This window comes from Zychaea mexicana, assembly GCF_025766255.1.
Source record: "Zychaea mexicana strain RSA 1403 chromosome Unknown BDB00scaffold_195, whole genome shotgun sequence".
NCBI lineage: Eukaryota > Fungi > Mucoromycota > Mucoromycetes > Mucorales > Lichtheimiaceae > Zychaea > Zychaea mexicana.
Genome location: NW_026516858.1, coordinates 401 through 20,359, shown reverse-complemented (window position 1 = coordinate 20,359; position 19,959 = coordinate 401). Strand labels below are relative to the sequence as shown.

General features: G+C 45.1%; 7 protein-coding genes across 7 annotated transcripts; 6 read left to right on the top strand and 1 right to left on the bottom strand.

The window, feature by feature from the left end:
* Positions 1–138: 138 nt before the first annotated feature.
* Positions 139–969, top strand: BDB00DRAFT_751818 (uncharacterized protein; the record flags this gene model as incomplete). The annotated part of the gene is made up of 2 exons (XM_053118633.1): positions 139–663; positions 811–969. Coding segments are annotated over 2 exons (684 nt in total), but the record flags the coding sequence as incomplete, so codon positions are not given.
* Positions 679–2,003, top strand: BDB00DRAFT_861201 (uncharacterized protein). Its single transcript, XM_053126028.1, has one exon. It carries the CDS (start codon positions 940–942, stop codon positions 1,966–1,968), a length of 1,029 nt encoding a protein of 342 aa, XP_052972600.1. The 5' UTR covers positions 679–939; the 3' UTR covers positions 1,969–2,003.
* Positions 2,004–2,744: 741 nt separating this feature from the next.
* On the top strand, positions 2,745–4,220 carry BDB00DRAFT_793514 (uncharacterized protein; the record flags this gene model as incomplete). The annotated part of the gene is made up of 3 exons (XM_053121217.1): positions 2,745–2,913; positions 3,004–3,125; positions 3,210–4,220. 3 exons carry the CDS (start codon positions 2,745–2,747, stop codon positions 4,218–4,220), a joined length of 1,302 nt encoding a protein of 433 aa, XP_052972599.1.
* A 988-nt stretch (positions 4,221–5,208) lies between these two features.
* On the top strand, positions 5,209–8,054 carry BDB00DRAFT_216602 (uncharacterized protein). Its single transcript, XM_053116506.1, has 2 exons — positions 5,209–5,774; positions 5,864–8,054. The coding sequence occupies exons 1-2, from the start codon at positions 5,363–5,365 to the stop codon at positions 7,714–7,716; spliced, it is 2,265 nt and encodes a 754-aa protein (XP_052972598.1). The 5' UTR covers positions 5,209–5,362; the 3' UTR covers positions 7,717–8,054.
* Positions 8,055–8,602: 548 nt separating this feature from the next.
* On the bottom strand, positions 8,603–12,433 carry BDB00DRAFT_861197 (Cullin). Its single transcript, XM_053126027.1, has 13 exons — positions 12,363–12,433; positions 11,885–12,241; positions 11,429–11,767; positions 11,165–11,290; positions 11,026–11,074; positions 10,622–10,929; positions 10,404–10,493; positions 10,111–10,281; positions 9,900–10,013; positions 9,653–9,826; positions 9,454–9,576; positions 8,945–9,375; positions 8,603–8,840 (listed from the first exon to the last, which is right to left on the bottom strand). Exons 1-13 carry the CDS (start codon positions 12,402–12,404, stop codon positions 8,816–8,818), a joined length of 2,349 nt encoding a protein of 782 aa, XP_052972597.1. The 5' UTR covers positions 12,405–12,433; the 3' UTR covers positions 8,603–8,815.
* An 81-nt stretch (positions 12,434–12,514) lies between these two features.
* Positions 12,515–13,205, top strand: BDB00DRAFT_216540 (uncharacterized protein). The gene has a single exon (XM_053116504.1). It carries the CDS (start codon positions 12,925–12,927, stop codon positions 13,141–13,143), a length of 219 nt encoding a protein of 72 aa, XP_052972596.1. The 5' UTR covers positions 12,515–12,924; the 3' UTR covers positions 13,144–13,205.
* Positions 12,592–13,205, top strand: BDB00DRAFT_861195 (uncharacterized protein; the record flags this gene model as incomplete). The annotated part of the gene is made up of 3 exons (XM_053126026.1): positions 12,592–12,735; positions 12,843–12,959; positions 13,080–13,205. Coding segments are annotated over 2 exons (162 nt in total), but the record flags the coding sequence as incomplete, so codon positions are not given.
* Positions 13,206–19,959: the final 6,754 nt, after the last annotated feature.

Sequence of the window (19,959 nt, the reverse complement as noted above, 5' to 3'; positions counted from 1 at the left end):
CGCCCTGCTTTGTGGACCATTCGTTGTTAACATGGCATTGCGTGTTTTATGTATAGACCAGAACCAAACAGACGTCAAGTTGAACGAATAAGCGACCCGTTTTTCACACACAGTTAAAAAAAAAAAAATCCATCCACCATGACGGTCAAGTCACCCTTCTACAACAAGCCCTCGACCGCGACTAGTGTGGATTCGTGCCACAAATGCCCTTTAGATTTTACCACGACTCCCAAGGACTCAAACGCAGTACCGGCTTCTACTCTCACAAATCAAGCCCAGACTTTTCGTTCTGGCATCGAGCAAACGCAAGTCACAGATCGTTCCAACAGCAACAACAACAACACCTCTTCTTCTTCCAACACTCATGTCGTTGCTGAACCGTGCAGCTCCAGTGCTGCGACATCGGATATTGGAACAGCATCCGTGACTTCGTGCTCGAACTGTGGCACCACCACTACTCCACTGTGGAGACGTTCCCCTCAGGGTGAAACCATCTGCAATGCATGCGGCCTTTATCTCAAAGCCCGCAACACTACTCGCCCGCCGTGGTTGAAGCGTAATTCCACCAAGCGTCCTATACTTTCCGCACCAGTTGCTCTGGCCCCTGCTCCACCCACTTTGACTCCCATTGTGTCGCACATTTCGCCCTCACCCGCTGCACCAGTTCCTATTCACCCGCAACAACAACAACAACAACAACAACAGCAACAGCAGCAGCAGCAGCACCAGTCGATTGACAGAATCACACCTCCTCTTGCTTCTTCTCCTTGCGACAAGTGCACCGACGAGTGCGTTGACCAGGGTTGTCAGCAACGTCCTTTGCTCTCTTGCGCCAACTGCAGCACCACCACCACCCCTCTCTGGCGTCGTGACGAACAGGGCAACACCATCTGCAACGCATGCGGTCTTTATTACAAGTTGCACAACGTCCATCGCCCCATGACAATGAAGCGATCGATCATCAAGCGTCGTAAGCGTGTGACTGTGTCCAGCTTGGCTGCTCAGCAGAACGGCTATCACCCGTCTTGTTCATCGTCATCATCATCATCGTCGTCGTCGTCGGATGAAAGTGACGACGGTCGCAAGCGCAAGGCATCCCATGACGATGATCATCCTCACCAGCGTCCTGCCAAGCGCATGGAATTGCCTACTTTGGCCGCCAAGTATCCCATGCGTCCGTTGTTGCCACATCAGCCTTCGCCGCCAGCATCGATTGCCCCTGTTCCAATTGCTGCAGCTGCTCCAGTAGTAGCAGCAGCGACGACGACGACGACGACAACAGGAGCTTCTCGTCAGCCATCCTCTTCACCCAGTGCAGAGCCTCGTCTTGATCCTGTTGAACCCGATGCGTTCCAGAAGCGGATGCATTTGCCATCGCCGCCCATGAAGCCGGTCTCTAACATTGCTCGTCTTTTGAACCCAGACAAGGACAGCACGCGTTCGTTGCCATCGATTTCGTTGCCAAGCTTGCCATCGCCTCCGTTGACTGCCCACGAAGTGTTCAAGGAACCTAATGCATCCGCTGGAAAGGAGCAAAGCCAACAACAACAGCAGCAGCAGGAGCAACAAAACTCATCGGCCGTTGCAGCCGCCGCTGCTTTGGCCACGGTGTCGGCCTTGTTGAATCCGGCTGTCCATCCGCATCAAACACAGCAAATGCTCGAAGCGCACCGTCACGAATTGCAGCGTGAGGTGAGCAACCTGACGTCACTGTTGACACGGACGACGGCCATGTTGCAAAACTTGGATCAAGTCATGGCGGTCACCGGTACTGTCGATCAACAGAAAAACACGGGTGTGGCCAATGCGCTTATGTCTTTGTTTGCATTGGCACACAACAACAACAACAAGAACAACACTAAGGAAGATCATATGCCCCTCACCCCTCCTTCCTCTTCTACTACTGACGAGCATCGTCATCATCATCATCATCATCATCATCGCCGTTCGATGGATGCTCGTGTTTAAGCCTTTATTACTCTTCCCTCCACCCCATGATACATATACATATATTTGATATTTCCTTTTCAAGCAGAATAAAGCCTTTTTATTAGTGCCCAAGACAAAGAGAAGAAGAAAGAAAGAGAGAGAGAGAGAGAGAGAGAGTCAAGAGTGTGGGGAAACGCATGTGAAACCATATGTTGTGCGAGCCCTACGGAGGTTGTCGGGTTCGGGGTTACGGGATTTGCCACACTTTTTTTTTCGAGGTACAACAAATGTGGGGGAGGCCGAGTAAAAAGGTGGAGGTGGAGTAGAGCGTAAGGTGGGGGTGAAGGTGAGGGTGAGTAGTGGCTGTTTTGAACAGAAGATGTGTGTGAGCGTGTAGGTGCGCACTCACGCGAGATGATGATTGCAAGGAGTCAGCACAAACGGTGGGCTCAGCTGTGACAAAGAATAAATCATCAGATGAGGTGAATGTTGCAAAGGGTATCACATAAGCACGGTTGAAAGCAACTTGAGAGGCAGAGCGGAGTAAAGCCACGTCTGTTTGTGCTGACTCCACACCATTGCCGGTCTCTCTCTCTCACTCTCTCACAGAGTCTCTGTCTCTCTCTCTGTCTCTGTGTCTCTGTGTGTGTGTCTCTTTAATGCACGTCGTCTGTCGTTGTTAAAACCTCCTCTCAGAACCAGTTCTTCTCTTTCTTTCTTCCCTTTCTCTCTTCCACACACATACTGCCTCACCCTTACCTACTCTCTCACCTAGCTCTACTCACACATACCACACGTATGGCTCACACCCCAACATGTCTGACCAGCAAATAACAATGGATGAAAATTACGACCCCACCCACAAGGCGTCGAGTATTACCAGTGTGACGAGTACCTCCACCAACTGCACCGCCCCTTCCTTTTATTCCGGACACGATTCGACCGAAAGTGTTATTGACCCCGAGGACAATGGCCCCTTTGAAGGTGTGTGGACTGTTTATCATCATCATCATCATCATCATTATTATAACGCAGAGATAAATAGAACATGTACTAAAAATATGTATATAACAGGATTTGATCCGACAGCCAGCCTAGCCATTCCCGCAGATGACGACTTTTACATACAAGCAAAGCAGGAACCTCCACCGGAATACCATGATTTGCTTGAGACGTTCTTTGACATGGGATCCTTGGTAAGTCCCTCAGAAAGACTGCCATGAGCAATTTTTATTAGAACTGATAGAAAACTTACACACACACACACACAACAACAATAGGAAAATCACGTTGGTCCTACGATCGTGACCCCACCTGAACCAATTTATCTCCAACAGACAACCATGTCACGGAAACGTCGACCTTCTGACGCATCGTTGCCTGAATATCATCACAACCGACGGTTAACCGACCCACTTTTTACTACTACTACTAGCACCTCTTCTACTTTACAACAACCACAACATCATCTTCATCAGCCTCCCGCTACTATTACTACTGCTACTACATCCGCATCAGCCCAGTCATCAACACAAGACGAGGAACAACAACAACAACAACAAAGAGCGCGTGAACTTCTCACGGATGAAGAACGGCGTGCCAACCACATTGCCTCTGAGCAAAAACGTCGCAACACCATCCGCAACGGTTTTAAAGAGCTGACCGATATCATTCCTACGCTAAAGAACATCAACAATTCAAAGAGCACAATCTTGTTCAAAGCGGTTGAATATGTCCGGCATCTGGAGAAACGCAATCGCGGTCTGCGTGAGAAGCTTGCCTCGCTGCAGCTGCGTCTTGAAGTCGAAGGTCGCATGGTGATGAACCGTGCTTCGTTCTATCGTCATGGTAATGCCAGTAGTAGGAGCCACAACAACAGCCACAACAGCAGCAGTGGTTCTACGAATGCCATGGCACCCGAGACACTGGCAGCCTTGATGGCTCACAAGAACCAGCAAAAGCAGTTGGAACTGTTGCAGCACCAGCTTCGTATGCAACAAGAGCTTTTGGCCAAACATAACATCAAATACCCATCCACGCCTGCCGCCCTGGTTGTTCCTGCCAATGATGTGCTGCGTCGCCAGCAGCAACAACAACACCACCACCATCATGGAGCCCTTGATGCCCCGAGTCTGAACATCCCTGCCGATGAAGAGTACGGCAATGAAACTGCACAGCGCGAACGACTGTTGAAACTACATCCTCTCTACTATCATCATCCTACAAAATCGTCTTCTGCATCTACTCTCTCTACCTCTTCTGCATCTGCATATCGACACCACCACCATTAAGTCTTCTTTTTATAAAAGATATACGCTCTATCTGCACGCTCATATTGAACATCTTCCCCACACACACACACATTTTAGCACACGCCAACATATCCTCCCCCCACTCCTCACTACTAGCAACCCGCCCAAAAGAAAAGAAAAAGTTGGGAGGAAATCTTTCTAACCCTTTATACTCTCTATCTAGTCGCTAACCCCCTCCCACTTTGTATGTCATCTGCATCCCTGTCGCTCTTCTCACTTACTAACTCTACTTTCCACCCCACCCTTTGTCTTATCTATCCTTTTATTCTTTTTTGCTGTTCGTAATGTCTTATGTACTTGTATGATTCTTACTTTGAAAATTTGGAAAAAAACAAAACATTTGAGTCATCATCTTTATCTTTTTTTTGTCGTTCGATCAATTTCCTCTTCCCGCCCCCATTGTGTGTTTCTTCGGCTATTGTATTACGAGATCACTTCCGAAGTTTTTAAAAAGTAGAAAGTAATATCCGACCCATGAGTGTTATCATGACAAATGTCAAAAGTCTTTGTAACAAGCTTTTCCTTTTCTTCAAGTTATCTTTTAACCCAAACGTGTAAAAAAAGATGGGGAGTTCTTTTGCCTCATTTGTTTCAAAATCCCACGCTAATAGTAATATGTTGTACTCAAAAAGCAAGGGTGTGTGTGATCTCCACTCTGTTGGTTTGAACCCACAATCCCCCGGGGGGAGGGGGCCACCAACACTGAGAGGGTTAAAAATGGACCGGACCCTCAATATTTGACAGGTGGAAAGGAGAGCGAAAACGAAAGGCACAACGATCAGCCGAGCAGCCGAGACTTGATGAACTGAACTATTGGCGGAATGACAAAAAAAAAAAAACTTTTCCGCGGTCTCTCTGGTCCGGTCAGTTGTCCGGAGAGCGAGATGTGTGGAGAGGGAGAGAGGCAAGTTCCGTTCTGGATCTGTAACTCTGGGCAAAGCCTCTTTCTACCAAGCCTCCCAAGTAAGCCACCACAAACGGGGTGAGTATGAAGTAATAGGGAAAAATATAAGAGGACCAAGTCTGCTTTAAAGTAATATATATAACTCACACACACACGTCCTATATAACCCTTTGGTACACACTATCATGTTCAACAGCAACAAAGAACCAAGAACACAATGGCACGAGTGCATCTCTTTGCCGCCGAAAGTAGCAATCGACGACGATCGCATCAAGATCCAGAGTTGGCACGACTTGTCAAACAGTCGTCACCACCACCACCAGTACCTACGATAGTACCGCCAGCTGTAGAAGAGACCAATGTTGCGTTGGACATTACGGCATCGCCAACACCCACAACACCCCACAAAGAAATAGCTTCACCATTGACAACAACAGCAACTACAGCAGCAGAAACGTCAGATTCTAATAGTGAGTCAGTGTCTGCCACAACAACTGCGGCCGACACACTGGCTACTTTGACAGCCATTTTACAAAACGTGCAACAAGCTGCCGCTGAAGCAAGTCAGAATAATGGGGATTTGAACGACGTTGTTAATGTGGTTGCAGCTCATTTGACCTCCAAGCCAGGTTTGCTATTTTTTTTTTTGTTGGGGGAGGTTGGAGCGCCGGTTCTTTTGATTTGAATCCAAGTCCACTTACACAGAAAGGTATCTTAGATTCTCTCGAGGGTTTAAAGGAGAAAACATATGAGCAGCAACAGCAATTATTACAAAGTCTCTTGTCGACTACTGTTGCTACAACCTCCTCCTCTTCATCATCACCGACGACGACGACGACACACACGGTTACGTCCTCTACATCTGAAGAAAACAATGAACATCATCATCCGCAAGAGAGGAAAAAATCAACGGAATGGATTGATCAAGCAACGGCAGCAACAGCTCTTCAAATGTTGGGATTGTCCCATCAAGAAGAAGGGGATAGTCAGGACAAGGAGATATTGTCGTCAGACAACCATGAGGACATTAAGCATCCGACAGACGATAGCTTAAAGGAGGAACATCATCATCATCATCATCAGCAGCACATGAATGACAGCAATGTCATGCTTATTGCCAACTATCCCGGTCTGTCGCAAGCAGCTGTTGACGCACTTGAGTTACAGCATCAGAGTAGCGATGATCAGGACTACAAACGTGGCAGCTGGACTCAAGGAGAAGATGATCTACTCATCACGGGGATTAAGCGCTTTGGGTATGGTCGATGGAAGGAGATTGCGAGCATGATCCCGGGTCGCAAAGGGAAACAGCTGAAGCAGCGATGGGACAATTCATTGTCGAGCAAATACGTGGATACGGAATGGCTGCAAAACAAGATAAGGGAGCAGAAAGAAGACGGCGAGTGGCAGCATGATATTGACGTGGAAGGCTCAGCGCCTCCATCGCCAAGTCTACATAGTAACAATAACACCCTTCATCATCACCATCTTCATCACCAAGACGATCTTCACCACCACCACCACCATCATCATCATCATCAACAACAGCACCACCACGACGACGACAACAACAACAACAACAACCAGCATGATAGTATCGGCAACAGCGCATTTGATTTTGTGCAAAAAATCACCGAGAAAGCAAAAGAAGGCAATCATGAAGCCATCGAGGCCTTAATCTCACAAGCGCTCCTAGGCACCATCAATTCTGCAGCGGCAGCAGTAGCGTCCACTTCCTCCGACACCCTCGCCTCCCCATCCTCTTCTTCAGCAACTGACACTAATAATAACAATAATACCGTCGACTCACAACCCGCACTTAACTTTGCAGATGCCGCGGCATTGGCCTTGTATGCACAGCAGCAATACAACAGCAACACAACGACCGCCCGTCGTGAAGACGATGAAAACAACAACAACAACACTACCGACTCACCTTCCTCTAACTCGTCCCCATCCAACACATCCCTCTCCATTCTTGCCAACCATCCCTATTTCCTCTCCAATCCATTTGCACAGGCCGGCGGTAGCAACGACAATGCAGCAGCGGTAGCAGCTGCCGTGGCTGCCATGGCGACCAGCCAACATTTCCAGATACCATCCACCACAACAAGCAGTCCTAGTACTACTACTACACCCTCGAACGAACACCCCGCATTATCATCCTCCTCCACCAACGACAACAGCAACACACGGACAGCAACAGTAGCAGGGCCGAAACCAGCACCGCGTGCTACGCCAGGTCACAAACGTCGACGGTCCGATCCTGCGCTTGCAGACACGCAGTCGGCGGCCATGTCCATCTATGCCTCAGCTGCACCCATCACGACCACGATCAACGACCAAACACAAACCGTGTATCCATGTCTGTTTCCGAACTGTGGCAAAACATTTGCTCGTCTCTACAATCTCAAAAGCCATTCACGAACACACACCGATGATCGTCCGTTCATATGTTCTGCGTGTCAGACTGCATTCAGTCGGAACCATGATTTGAAACGACATGCCAAGATACACGGAGGTGACAAACCGCACAAATGCTTGGGCTGCAACAAAACATTTTCTAGGTAAAAAACATCTTTTTTTTTTCTTGCTTTTGGCAAAGCGTCGTGTTGTTGTTGTTGTCCTCCCCTAATTCTTGAAACTTTGTGGTTTTTTTTTATAGATTGGATGCTCTCAAACGGCACAAGAGTAATCAACGAAACAAAGCAACATGTCTGGCACCATAAAGACTACTTTTTTAATAGCCCACATTCATCCCACCCACTACCCGAAAAAAAAGAAAAAGAAAATAATCTTATAAGCATTCTGCATACATCTTTCTATAGCACACACTTTTATTCAATACTTTCTCTCTCTCTCTCTCTCTCTTTTGTTCATTAAAAACATTGCATTCTGACTTAAAAGAATAGTTCCATTTTCTATGTGTAGCGGTTTTTATCAGTTTTTTGTTTTTTTGATACGCAGGGTTGTGTTAAGGAATTGGACTCTGACGTCGGTGAGCGGAAAAGACCGTAGTATATCTGAACTTTTGAGATAGAAGGTGTTGGTCTCCCCCGCTTTCGATATATAGTGTTCTGTATACGCATGTCAAGCTACTTGCTTTTTATTTCCTCTGAGTGATGATGCTCAAAGGGATGACCTTTCTAAGACTTTTTGTGAATGTTACGAACAATAGGGACGATTGTAATAGATAAAACTTTTACGTCTCTTTGTAAAGGATGCTTGTGTATGTACTAGAGAGCACACCAGCTGCTCAATGCGATAAAGAGACGAAATGGTGACCCGTTCTATCATGTGCATATGTAAAGATGAGGAACGAATTGGGGAAAGGGGCATCAAGGGAGGCATAGTCAATTTCGCATGCGTAGACGGATGATACTTTGTTGTGGTACGGTGGGGACCTAGTGGGCAACTACATGTTATTCGTACATGTCTATTTTTATTATTAGATGGACTGACTTTGTATACTCAATTAAGGCTGACATCGAGTTAGACTTTCACTGTAAGAGCTATTGTCACCGTCAACAACAGTTTATTTACTAATACGGTGACTTTTGGTCAAAAGCAGAAACCTAGGAGGAAACAAACAGTTTTTGTTATATTAAGTTCGTTGGCAAAAGATGATGTTTCTGTAGGGTTTGAAGGTTGGGGGGGGGGGGTATTTTTTCTAAGCCAAATAACGATAGGCACGTCTATTACATAGAGTAAATGAAAAAAAAAACAAGATTAGCAAAACTCTTTGATGTTCACAAATACACACGCTTGTCTTTTTTAAAAACAATAGATAAATACATACCTGTCTTCTGAGCTTCGCTCGAGATATTCACGATCTATTAGAGCCTCGACACGTTTTTTGATCATGACTGGATTGGGCATAAATCGAGCACTGAGTTGTTTGGAAACCTCAGCAATCAGCAGGTTGTGTTCCATGGTTTTACGGTCTTTCATGATACGCACAATCGCAGCTTCAATCTGATGTTTGCGTTCCTCATCCACCTTGTCTTGTGTCTGCCGCCGCTCGCCTTCCGATTCGACCCGGTTGGCAACCGTCTGGATTTTGATTCTCGCCAGGTTGGCCGTAAAGTCCTGGTTAAAGTAGAATTTGTCATTGGATAGGATGGCTCTGCCCTTGTTTTCCTTGGTAAGGATCTTGTATTTGGCGCATGCCAAGGATTGTAGTGTGCGTTTTAGGTCGTTGTCGGGGATTTGTGTTTGTGCTTGTATGTCCTGCATAGTTCCAATAAATAACAGATGGTTTAATATAAGTCACAAAAGAGTGAGAAGGGTTCAGTTATAGAATTTTACCTCAAAGCTCAAGAAATCACCCTCTTTCAAATCATTGTAAAGAAGAAGGACCAACATGGCATATGTGGATACATTCAGCATATGTTTACTCTTTTTAAAGTTTGCTCGGATATCAGCAGTGCCCTTTAACGTTCATAATACACAAGATATTAGCAAATTAGCAGCAGCAAAGATGCAAAAAAAAAAAAGTGTCAATTACCATTTGCGGTTGCCAAGTCAACCGTCGACCACTATGGCGACCAAAGTAGAATTGTTCGAAAACCTTGCATGCTTGCAATGCTTCTTGGGCTAGCGTGCACTTGGGTGATGAAGAGAGATTCATTGGCCAAAAGGTTGATGTGAGTACTATAACTGAGACATCCATGGTCGGTTTCTAGTGTTGGAAAAAAAAGGACGCCTTGTTAATTTCATATTCCCACTTCCTCTCTCTCAGTGGAAGAGCTTACATTTGTAATAGCTTGCTCCGCATATTCCTTAAACTGGCCACTCATTTCAGCAGACAATCTCATATCGTTGAACATGCCTTCGAGCTTGTTCGTGAACTGATAGCCACATTCTCGCTATAACAAATTAAGCAGATAACCCGTTAGTCAAATGAGTTTTCTTTTTTTTACACACGTGTAAATCATTCTGATAATGATGACGGTATTGCGGTACCTTTAGTTTTCCAAGCATGCCACGCTCTGCATCATCTGAAACGCTGCGGTTGAACAAGAGTCGTTTGGCCAGGTGCTGTTTGTAGTAACGCTCAAATACGTCCTTGTCGCACAAGAATCGGAACAATGTGATCGTCTTGTCCAGCACGTTATCCACTTCATCCTCTGATTTCTATTAGGATGTTCATTCAAAGGTGAGTTATTCGGTTCTCTCTCCTACCTCCAATAGGCACTATTCCATTCCATCCAATTCTACTCTGTTTCCAAATTGCCGTAACAGAAAAGAAAACTTACACCCTTGAGTCCCTTTTTGAGATTTTCATCGATGAACAGCGAAATGAATTCGGCTGATTTGGGGTTCTCGTTGATGAAACTTTCAAATGCCTATACATGTGAAGAAGAAGATGAAAAGTTCAAAGTCACCATTACAACAAATGATACCATCGACCTTCCTTCGTCTAATCCTTACCACCCAAACTCCTCGATCGCAAAAAGAAAAGAAACCATCATACCTCATTAAATGCAGTTTGAAATGACTTGTCCTTATTAGCAGCCAGCTCTAAAATCCGGTCAAACTTTTCTTGAAGTGCCAGCACTTGTTCAACCCAACGAATTGCCGTCTGTGCGCCACTCCCTGCATTTGCTTTCTCCGCCGGCGTTCGTGCCGCCAATGTTGATTTGGAGCCGCTCGCAGCCAGATCTGCATTGATGGTTTTGTTGATTTCTGCACCCAGTTGCATTATGTGATTTTTGATCGCCGTTCTCATTTCGTTCAGACCCGCTGGGACGCGTGAGAATAACTTGTACATCCGTGATAGATCTATACAATTATTGTTTTGAATGGTTCTATTGAGCATGCTGCTCTACTTGCGCGCGTATTTCCCTTCCAATCTCTTTTTCCTTGTTTATAACCTACCCCCGTATTTATCGGCACTCAACATGCTATCCAAGCCCGAATGCTGCATCTATAACAGAAAGGATCCAGGGCGTTAGATCCATTTTTTCCATGTCCTCTTTAGTTTTAGTCATCATCCCCCTCTCTAATTCTGTCCTACCTCCATCACCGTTTTTAAATTATTAGCTATCAATTGCGTCTCTACGATATGTCGAATCTTGGGTTCAGTTGTCAGACTCAAGCATCTTGTTGTACGTTCGTATTCTTCCTCCAATCGTCGTTCCACCTAATCATCATCATCATGATTAGTATATGGAGAAAATTAAAAAAAATTGTTGTTTGGAGAAAAGGGGATAAAAATCGATCAATAGAAACCCGGGAATAAGCGGCATTTTGTTTTTTTAGTCTCTTCTCTTTCTGTTACCTTTCGCATGAACTCAGGTGCGTCGTACGACGATGCCAAAGTCTGACTCTCGACCTGATAAAATGCGGTGCTGGTCTCTAAATACTTTGTTTCGAAATCCACCACGTACACGCTATCGCGCGTAGTTGGATCGACCAGTTCCGAAAGCATTACTACTGCCGAATTTACCGCAGTTCGGTCAATCACTTCACCATGACGTTCGAGTTGGATTTGTGTCAACATTGCCGAAATAAGCTGCGATTGAATAGGATATTTCTCGGACCGAACAACCTTGTCGCGAAATAGCGCAAGGCCCATGTCAAAGATGTGTGGTAAGTTGTATTTGGGCAGTTTGTCGTCCTATAGAAAGCGAAATAATAGATGAATATCGGGCGTGTATACAATGCGCGTATACCCGAATAGCCATTCGCAACCCCCCCCCCTGGATTTGTATAATAAAAATTAACGAAGCATTACCAGATAACGCAAGAATTTTTGAATCATATCCATGGCCGTCGTATAATCGTCCCAGACACGTTTGACCGTCTTTAAAAGGTTGGCACCAGCGTCGGCACCACTTCCCGCAGATTCCCCTGACGTATTCACAAACGCAGGCACGATAGCTTCTTCGGCAGTGTCCTCCAAGTAGTTAGCCACAACCTCCTTTACTCCATGATACAGTCGTTCGCCAAACTGCCGTAGCGTCAGGTTATACGTCGTGCGATATAACACCTCGTATGATAAACTCTTTGCGTTCTTGCGAAAGATCTCTGTAATCGCTTGACTTAGTAGTTGGAATCCATCGTCGAATTCTTGTGCACGATCGACAGTGGCCTGTAAGAATTCGTTAAAAATAACCCGTCCACTCTCTCTACGTCAATCGCTTCTTTTTATCCATGCAAAGAGTTTTTGTAATTTATTTTTAACAAAAAAACATAGTGTTGCTAGATCTTACGGGTTTCTTGGCCGGTCGAATTTTCAGTCGTCGGAAGGACATTAGCGTTTAAAAGAACGGTACGCATGTGTCACAAGGAAAAAGGACTTGAAGCTCTCACATATCCACAGCCAGCCAGCTTTCCCATGTGACGTGCTGCACGCCTTATGCGGGGCATTAATACTCCCAATTTTTATTACATACTTCTTTTTTTTTACCCTACCTCTACAAAATGAATCGATCGAAAGGTGTTGGTCTTTTGGCTCAAGGCGTCGCCTCTTGCTCAACACAGGCAACTGTTTATGGCCAATGCATAGCAGCGAAATACCAAGATGCACACAAGGACATGTGTGCCAAGGAATTCGAGAATTTCAAGCAATGCGTACAAAAAGCCGTGAGTAAAAATAAAAAAAGCAAACACATATTACCCTCTCACTATGTTCTTCCTCCGTATCATCCTTTATTTACTAACGATGACGTGCGTGTCTCTTATGTGTGTAGGTCAAGAGAAAGTGGTAGTTCCTCCTTTGTCCATGTATATAGCCCGTTGACAGCCGCGTTACATATCTAATACAATTACACAATGTCCTCCCTATCTCTCCTTCTCTGGTTTCTATGGTACGAGCATTCAATCCATTTATCATTATGCAAACAAAAGTGCGGATTGTTATTTAGAACGTTTTGGAGAGGGAGAAAAAGATTCAGGCGTACTCTTTTCTATCTAATGTCACGTTATAGACATGAAGAAACGTTAACCATTGTCACGTCAGCAATTGCTCCATGTAGGGAGAAATGGTATTAAAAAGTGAGCGTGTTCTAGGAGAAATTGATGGTGTGTTGTTGGTGGTGGAAATTCAAATGAGGCAATATTGATGGATCCGACTTGGTCCCTGTTGTGAGTGTGGCGATTCTCTGCTTGGGACACACTGGATCGATGCACCGCAGAGTATCGTTGACTTTGACAAGTAGGTCTTCACGGCGGTATTGATGCGAGAGTGGCACCGCTGGACATGTTTTCCTGGGATCGGTGACAACATTTCGCGGGGGGCACTTGACGGAGCCCAAAATGTGTTTGTTAAGCTTGTCAGTTCTAAACCACGACAGTGTGCCATTGTTCCTCGACTGTGTTGACCGATATGCGCCACAAAAAAATGTCAAGGTGGATAAAAATTCAAAAAGTATGATGAACACGATCAAAGGGTAGCATCTCTACACATAGTCACATCATCAAGGTATTGGTTATTGTAAGGTTGCAAAAAAGACCGTCACGATTACTGTCAAATCTTGGAAGAGGTGTCTTTATAAATATAGAAACAACAGTAGTGACTACTGCAACATATCGCTTCATAGACACCAACTGGGGATAGAGTTGCACCGGCAGTAAGCATTCTCATCACAACTCTACCTCGTACCAAATCTGCTGCCACAATAAGCCGCCCAAGTAATCGGTGCAATAACGTTTAAACGATAGATACAGTTTTAGACCCACAGCAAATTGGGTTATTTATCATATCTCACGAAAACGGCGGAAAAAATGTAGGCTTTCGGAAAGAGCCCCATATCAGTTACGCGGTATAGAGCGAGATCGACGCGCTCCCCGAGCTTCGTAAGAACCCCCACTATTTACATACAGCAGCAGTGTTTTCAAAACGATGTGGTCCGAGCGACAACAAGAAGTTCCACATATTTATAATAACCAATTGATGCAACCATGAATGGGCTTTTCATTATCAATCAGCCAATACTGTATTAGCGTGGCTCTCCCCATCCCCTCCCATGGCAAAATCACCGAAAAGTGATGAAGGTTTCTCTGCCGCCTCCCCATCCTCTTTCCAAGCAGGAAAAAGGGAAAGGTGTCGTCGTGTTAACGTATTAGTGGTGACGTGAAAACAAGACATCAATTTTGAAAAACAAAAACTTATCTGCTCTTAGCTGAAAAGTGTGTAATTCATTGTGAAAGATTTATGGACCTTCCCCTACAGGGGATATAATCCACTTTCTTGCGGTACGTATGATAGGGATATAAGTGTGGTCAGGCGCCGTGTCTGACAGGCCTGCGTAACAATGCGAATAGAGTAGCAGGGGACCCATGTGTAGGGATGATACTGTCGGGGTGATGTGCGATTCTCTGCCGTTGTTGATGCGCTACCGTGTAGGGCCTGTTCGGGTGCTGGTTCGTCACTGTCGTACTCCTCATTCTCATAGCTCAGTTGGTCAGATCTTCCGTGCCTTCTTTCATTGGCCTCGAGTCAGACCAGCTTATGAACATAGAAGGTTATCCATAGTTTGATCGAACTCTTGGTCCTCGTTTCGGGGATCAGATGTATGTCGCTTCAAATGCGTCGAGTATAGCTCTTGTCGCAAAGTTTGCAACGCTGGACAGATGGCGTCTAAGCCTTTGGGAAGCTGGACCTTCGCGGTTGAAGCCAAACGAGTTGACTTTGCTGAAGTACGTGAATCACAGCTAGACCAGCTGATTACGAAGGCCATCTCGCTTCGTCCATACCGCTTGTGCTAAAGAGTCCAGCAGAGGGATAGTTAGATAGAACCATCACCCGAGTGAAGGCACGTATACTGGCTCAGCGTTATCATCTGCTGCGATGATGAACAGAGTTGAGCACACAGGACCCGGCGCTTTAAATCGAAATCCGCTAGACCAAGATCCACGCTAAACCGATCACTTCACCAAAGGACCAGCCTAGTAAGTAGCGAAGTTGTGACCACGCTGTGCTTCTTTAAGACCATACGAACAATAATTTCCTTAACCGTTGGAGCACTACTGATTGATGATGCTCATCCTGTCAATAACGATGACGACGACAACGACGAGGATGCCTTTCCCTTCCTCGATTGATTGATCCTCAGGTTGGGACGTGGCGGTATGGCTGTTTAAGCGATTTAAGGCGGTGCCTTGTATTTGGTGTATTCGTCACCTGAACGATCGCCGTTCGCTGCGGATATCTGATACGAATACTCATCGTCGGCTTCAATGTCTGCTCTGCTTATTCTTCGTCGAACTGCTGCTATAAGCAAGTGCCACATCACAATTGCGGCGTTTTATTGAGCGACGTAGATGATGTTTGATATTGAGGAAGGATAGAGCGGAAGACTAAGGATAAAACGTAAAAAAACAGCGCATGAAGGTTGATTTCCAAAAAATTTACGTAAAGAGTACAACGAGGAGAAGGTAGTATACGTCGCTGCTTTTTCGCTGAGAGAGAATTGCACGAGAACCCACCGACATTAAATCTCATTGCTTTCACCTTTTGCGGCAGTCGCCTTTTTTTAATACGTGTTAACCAGCAAGATGATCATGGTCATTTTAATGATCACATATAATGATAAAAAAAGATGGCACCGCAGCAATCTTCATATATCATAAGAGCGTATGTCAAATCCATCAAGGCAACATGTTTTGGGGAGAATATAGTTATTTCAGGAGAAAAGAGTACTTCATCGTCACGTGCAGAAGATAGGACCAAATTATGAAATGTTGAATGGAAAATAGTGAGCGTGAAAGTTAACGAGAACAATCCCACTAGCACTCTCTGCTATTAGCGTTTTTCTGCCATCCCCCGCAACTTTGAAATTTCCCAGGGTTAAAAGCTCAAAGGGTGCAAATTAACGTGAACAATAGCGAACGATGGTGCTCAACCATCGGGCATGTCATTGAGATCACGTAAACCCACGCCGTATGCCGATCATATATGTCAACGAAGGTATCGGGTAAAAACGTTGCCAGCGCACGGTCTTGTACACAATGCAGTACGGCATAAACTATTGTATCGGAGATCGTCGTCGTTGGCGCAGATCCGACGAGAGCAAAGCGATCAGTCAGTGCAGAAAGCCAGCAATGCGACGGAGAGTAACAAGCGACATAGGCGAGGTAATTCACCAAGACGTAAGGACGCAAAAATAGATGACCGTGCAGTACACGTGCGCCAAAGCAAAGTGTACGAAACAAATTGCCAAGGACAAAGTGGTGAAGCTCGGTAACGGTAGGAGAAGGAGGATCTGGTTTACAGCCCTTCTATTTGATAATAGCCTTTAACAAACAGACCTGGGCCGGTGTTGGCTGCCTCATTCTGAATGTCGACTCCTTTATTCCCGAATCACAGCATTGTTATTGACAAAATCAAATGTCACTTTAGCAACGATCTCGAATGGCAACTATGTTGCTCAATGCAAATGTCTTTATTGTGCAATTAGGAACGAGAATGACGAGTCTCGCTCGCATATATGAAGAAGTCTTACAACACTACTGTATAAAACACGCACAAATAAGTTCAGCGAACGAGAAGCATTTTTAATTTGATACATGATACTACTAATCAATAATAGGGTGTCGATGTCTTAGGCGGTAACCCTCTACCACAAAGCTAGGGTCTTGTCTTGGTCGCTTTGTGGATCATCGAAAGTCGATTGGTATTGAGATGCCCAGTCCGGTCTCACCAATCATCCCCCCCCCACCCACTCACTTACCTTCAACCACCTACCTTTACGCCTTCGTCGCCCGTGCCTACAAAACAAGCACCACCCACCCACCCACCCACTCACTCACTTACCTTCAACCACCTACCTTTACGCCTTCGTCGCCCGTGCCTACAAAACAAGCACCACCCACACACCCACACACCCACTCACTTACCTTCAACCACCTACCTTGCACCTTCGTCGCCCGTGCCTACAAAACAAGCACCACCCACCCACCCACGACCCACAAAAACCCGCGTTAGCCCCCCCCTCCCTCCCCACACATCCACAGAAAAAAGAGAGAAAAAAAGAGAGGAACTTACCATATGTGATCGTGAAAAAGTGAAAAGTGAAAAGTGAAAGAAAAAGCGAGGAAGCAACACGCTGCGGAAAATGGGTGTCTTTTTATGGGCAAAGTTCATTTCCAAAAAGAACGCTGGTCTGGGCCCAATGAGATTCTGAAGGGACGCTTGCTTTTTTTCCTTTCCTGTATCTTTTTTTTTGCGTACAAAAAACTAAAATAGGCAAAGATAAGCTCCGTGCTCAACAAAGCGCACAACAATGACAGACGACAGTAACACGATCACAACGCGCATTATCACACTTTGGCACTGTTTTTTATCTTTTTTTTTTTTACTTTCTGTGTTCGCGTAGTTCAGTTCGCGAAAATAATGGAAAGGAAAAAAGTTAGTTCGGAGGATACGTTCCGAGCCAATCTGGTTTGCTTTTTTCGCATGTATCATACTTCACGCGCACCCTGGGAAAAGCAGACAGATAGGATATACGATCGACGCTGTTTTTCTTGAAAAGAATCCCTTTCTCTGCATCCACCACGCTTGCCAGCTTACGATTATCGTTCGTTAAGCTGACCACCGAGCGAGCTCAATGCGAGACTAAAGACGACAAGCAGTCTAAAACCACACCTCCATAAGCGTATACAGTGTAGTGTTTTCGCCTGGACGAGTGACGTCCCCCAACTTTGGTTCCATCCCCCCATCCAACCCCCCGCCCCCAACTTTATTCACGGCCAGCACGGAAGGTCTGCGCATGAAGAAGCCGAGCATGACAGCAAAGTACAATGGAGACCCTGAGCAAAAAACATCGTAACTTGGCCTCAGAGCCTCGAAAAAACAAGGGTTGAGTATGTGCGTGTTGCTACGAGTCTGCCCATTGCGCTGGTTGCGGTTGTGTGAAAAAAGCGCTGCGAATCGCTTCGCAAGAGCAGCCGCCATTTCGCTCGGAATTGGTCAAAATGGGTGACGCGAATAAAATAAAATGTGTTTTGACATGCTTGTCCTGGCAACAAGCGGCTTTCAGGAACATGGATTGTCATGACTACTGAATGCCATGGCAATAAGCAGCTTTCTTATGCAGCGTGGTTATAAAGCAAGCCTCATAGAGAAGGATGTTAAAACGAGCAAACCAAACAACAGTAGTATCAACCTGAAGAAGCAGCCTGTATGGATAATAGTAGCTCTAGGATGACGCACATACTATGTTGGAAACAGCCGTGCTGCTCCACTTGACAATTTAATTTAAGCTGCCAACATCCATCATTGCAATCGCTGATTACTGTGGTATATACTTGTATAAAAGAGCGTTTTTTACTTTTTGTTACACCACAGCTATTGTTCACCGGTCAATATCGACGCGGTACAAACCCAAAACAAACAGATTCTTATTCAATATGAGCAACATTGACGGTAGACACTGTACCGAGACCCTTTGATCCCTGGCTTGAGCTTTGCGCTAACCAAAACTAGTACACACCCAATCATTCTGATGAAAAGTATCAATTAACTTGCATAACACTATCCCGCTATCATCGCCCATCCGCTCGTTTCCACCTGCCACTGCCAGGTGCTTTTTTTTTTGTGACAAGACATCCATTCTAAGTGCATCATCAGCAGACCTTCTCTTTCTAAATTATCGTAAAGGATATCAAGAGATCACTAACGACATACGCCTATGCATCATATTGCGTCAGTCCATACAGTATCGGCTTATAGCCGCCCCTCGTTGTACAGGTGTAAGATCTTCCACATTCATGATATAATGGCAATCGTACTGCTACTGCTTACATAAGCTGGATAATCCGAGTATAGTGTATCCGTGCTTTACAATTGTGTCTATGCTACAATGCTTAGCTGGTTGCCGTGGTAGTTGTCTGTATATACTTTTGATGTTAACCAAATATCTTATCTGATGATGTCTTTGGACAGTGTATTAGTGTGTTTGCGCTCTGTATTCTCTTTTGAAAAACTAGCAACGAAGGTATTCTAGCGAAATGCATGGACACCATAGCTAGTGCTTATACAGTATGTAGTTAATAGGACTTGACGTATACGTATTGTAACGGTGCATATTTTATTCGGTGTAAGTAGTTTCAATCAATTGCTCCATAGTGTTGGGATACAGTAGTAGGGTGATAAACGTAGGTCGAAAGAAGTTGAAGATTTAATATAATATATATATTAAAGTATACTGTTATTGAGGAGCCTTTTCATACTTTATTGAAATTACTGCGCATAAACACATCCGTGTAGAGACATCCTAGAAAGTTTGAAAAGCATTAAGGAATGTTTTTCATGTACCCTTTAAGGTTCTCTTCTGTTGATATATCGACTGATCTGTAGTAGCAATAACAAGTGAACATCCTTGCGGACAACCCCCACAAGTATATATTTATAGGATGAGTGTAACCTGATGAGGATCAAAAATAGAAGAGAGTGTCCGTATCAAAAGCCAATGTGAAAACAGAAATTTAGGAATAGCCAACACCACATACGACTGTTCGAGTGGGACAACACCAAGATTCACATTATTGTATTGTAAGGCGGAAAAACAGAGTGTTTGGAAACGAATCTATGCGTACGCCTCTCACTTACGCTTAAAGTACTGATGTGTATAGGCTTAAATTGTCTCAGAATATTGGTCACTGCATTATGCTTGTGTCAAACAGTTGCCCAGGTATTGTACATATACGAAACAGAAAGACACAAGCCATTGAAAAGTAGAAGTATTATCAAATGAATACCATCAGTAGAGAATTGAAGGCGCGTGAGATCTGCGTGCATTGCTCGCCCTGCCTAATATGTTTCACCGGGTTCATGCAGGGCATGTCCCCGACAGTGTCGCCGCTTGT

Coding starts and splice junctions, on each gene's coding strand:
- BDB00DRAFT_216540 (XM_053116504.1), top strand. CDS start 12,925: ATGTCCTCCCTATCTCTCCTTCTCTGGTTTCTATGGTACGAGCATTCA.
- BDB00DRAFT_861201 (XM_053126028.1), top strand. CDS start 940: ATGACAATGAAGCGATCGATCATCAAGCGTCGTAAGCGTGTGACTGTG.
- BDB00DRAFT_861197 (XM_053126027.1), bottom strand. CDS start 12,404: ATGTCCTTCCGACGACTGAAAATTCGACCGGCCAAGAAACCC. Junction 10,014..10,110: donor GCATGCTTGGAAAACTAAAG/GTACCGCAATAC, acceptor AATTTGTTATAG/CGAGAATGTGGCTATCAGTT. Junction 9,827..9,899: donor CGGAGCAAGCTATTACAAAT/GTAAGCTCTTCC, acceptor TTCCAACACTAG/AAACCGACCATGGATGTCTC.
- BDB00DRAFT_216602 (XM_053116506.1), top strand. CDS start 5,363: ATGGCACGAGTGCATCTCTTTGCCGCCGAAAGTAGCAATCGACGACGA. Junction 5,775..5,863: donor TCATTTGACCTCCAAGCCAG/GTTTGCTATTTT, acceptor AAGGTATCTTAG/ATTCTCTCGAGGGTTTAAAG.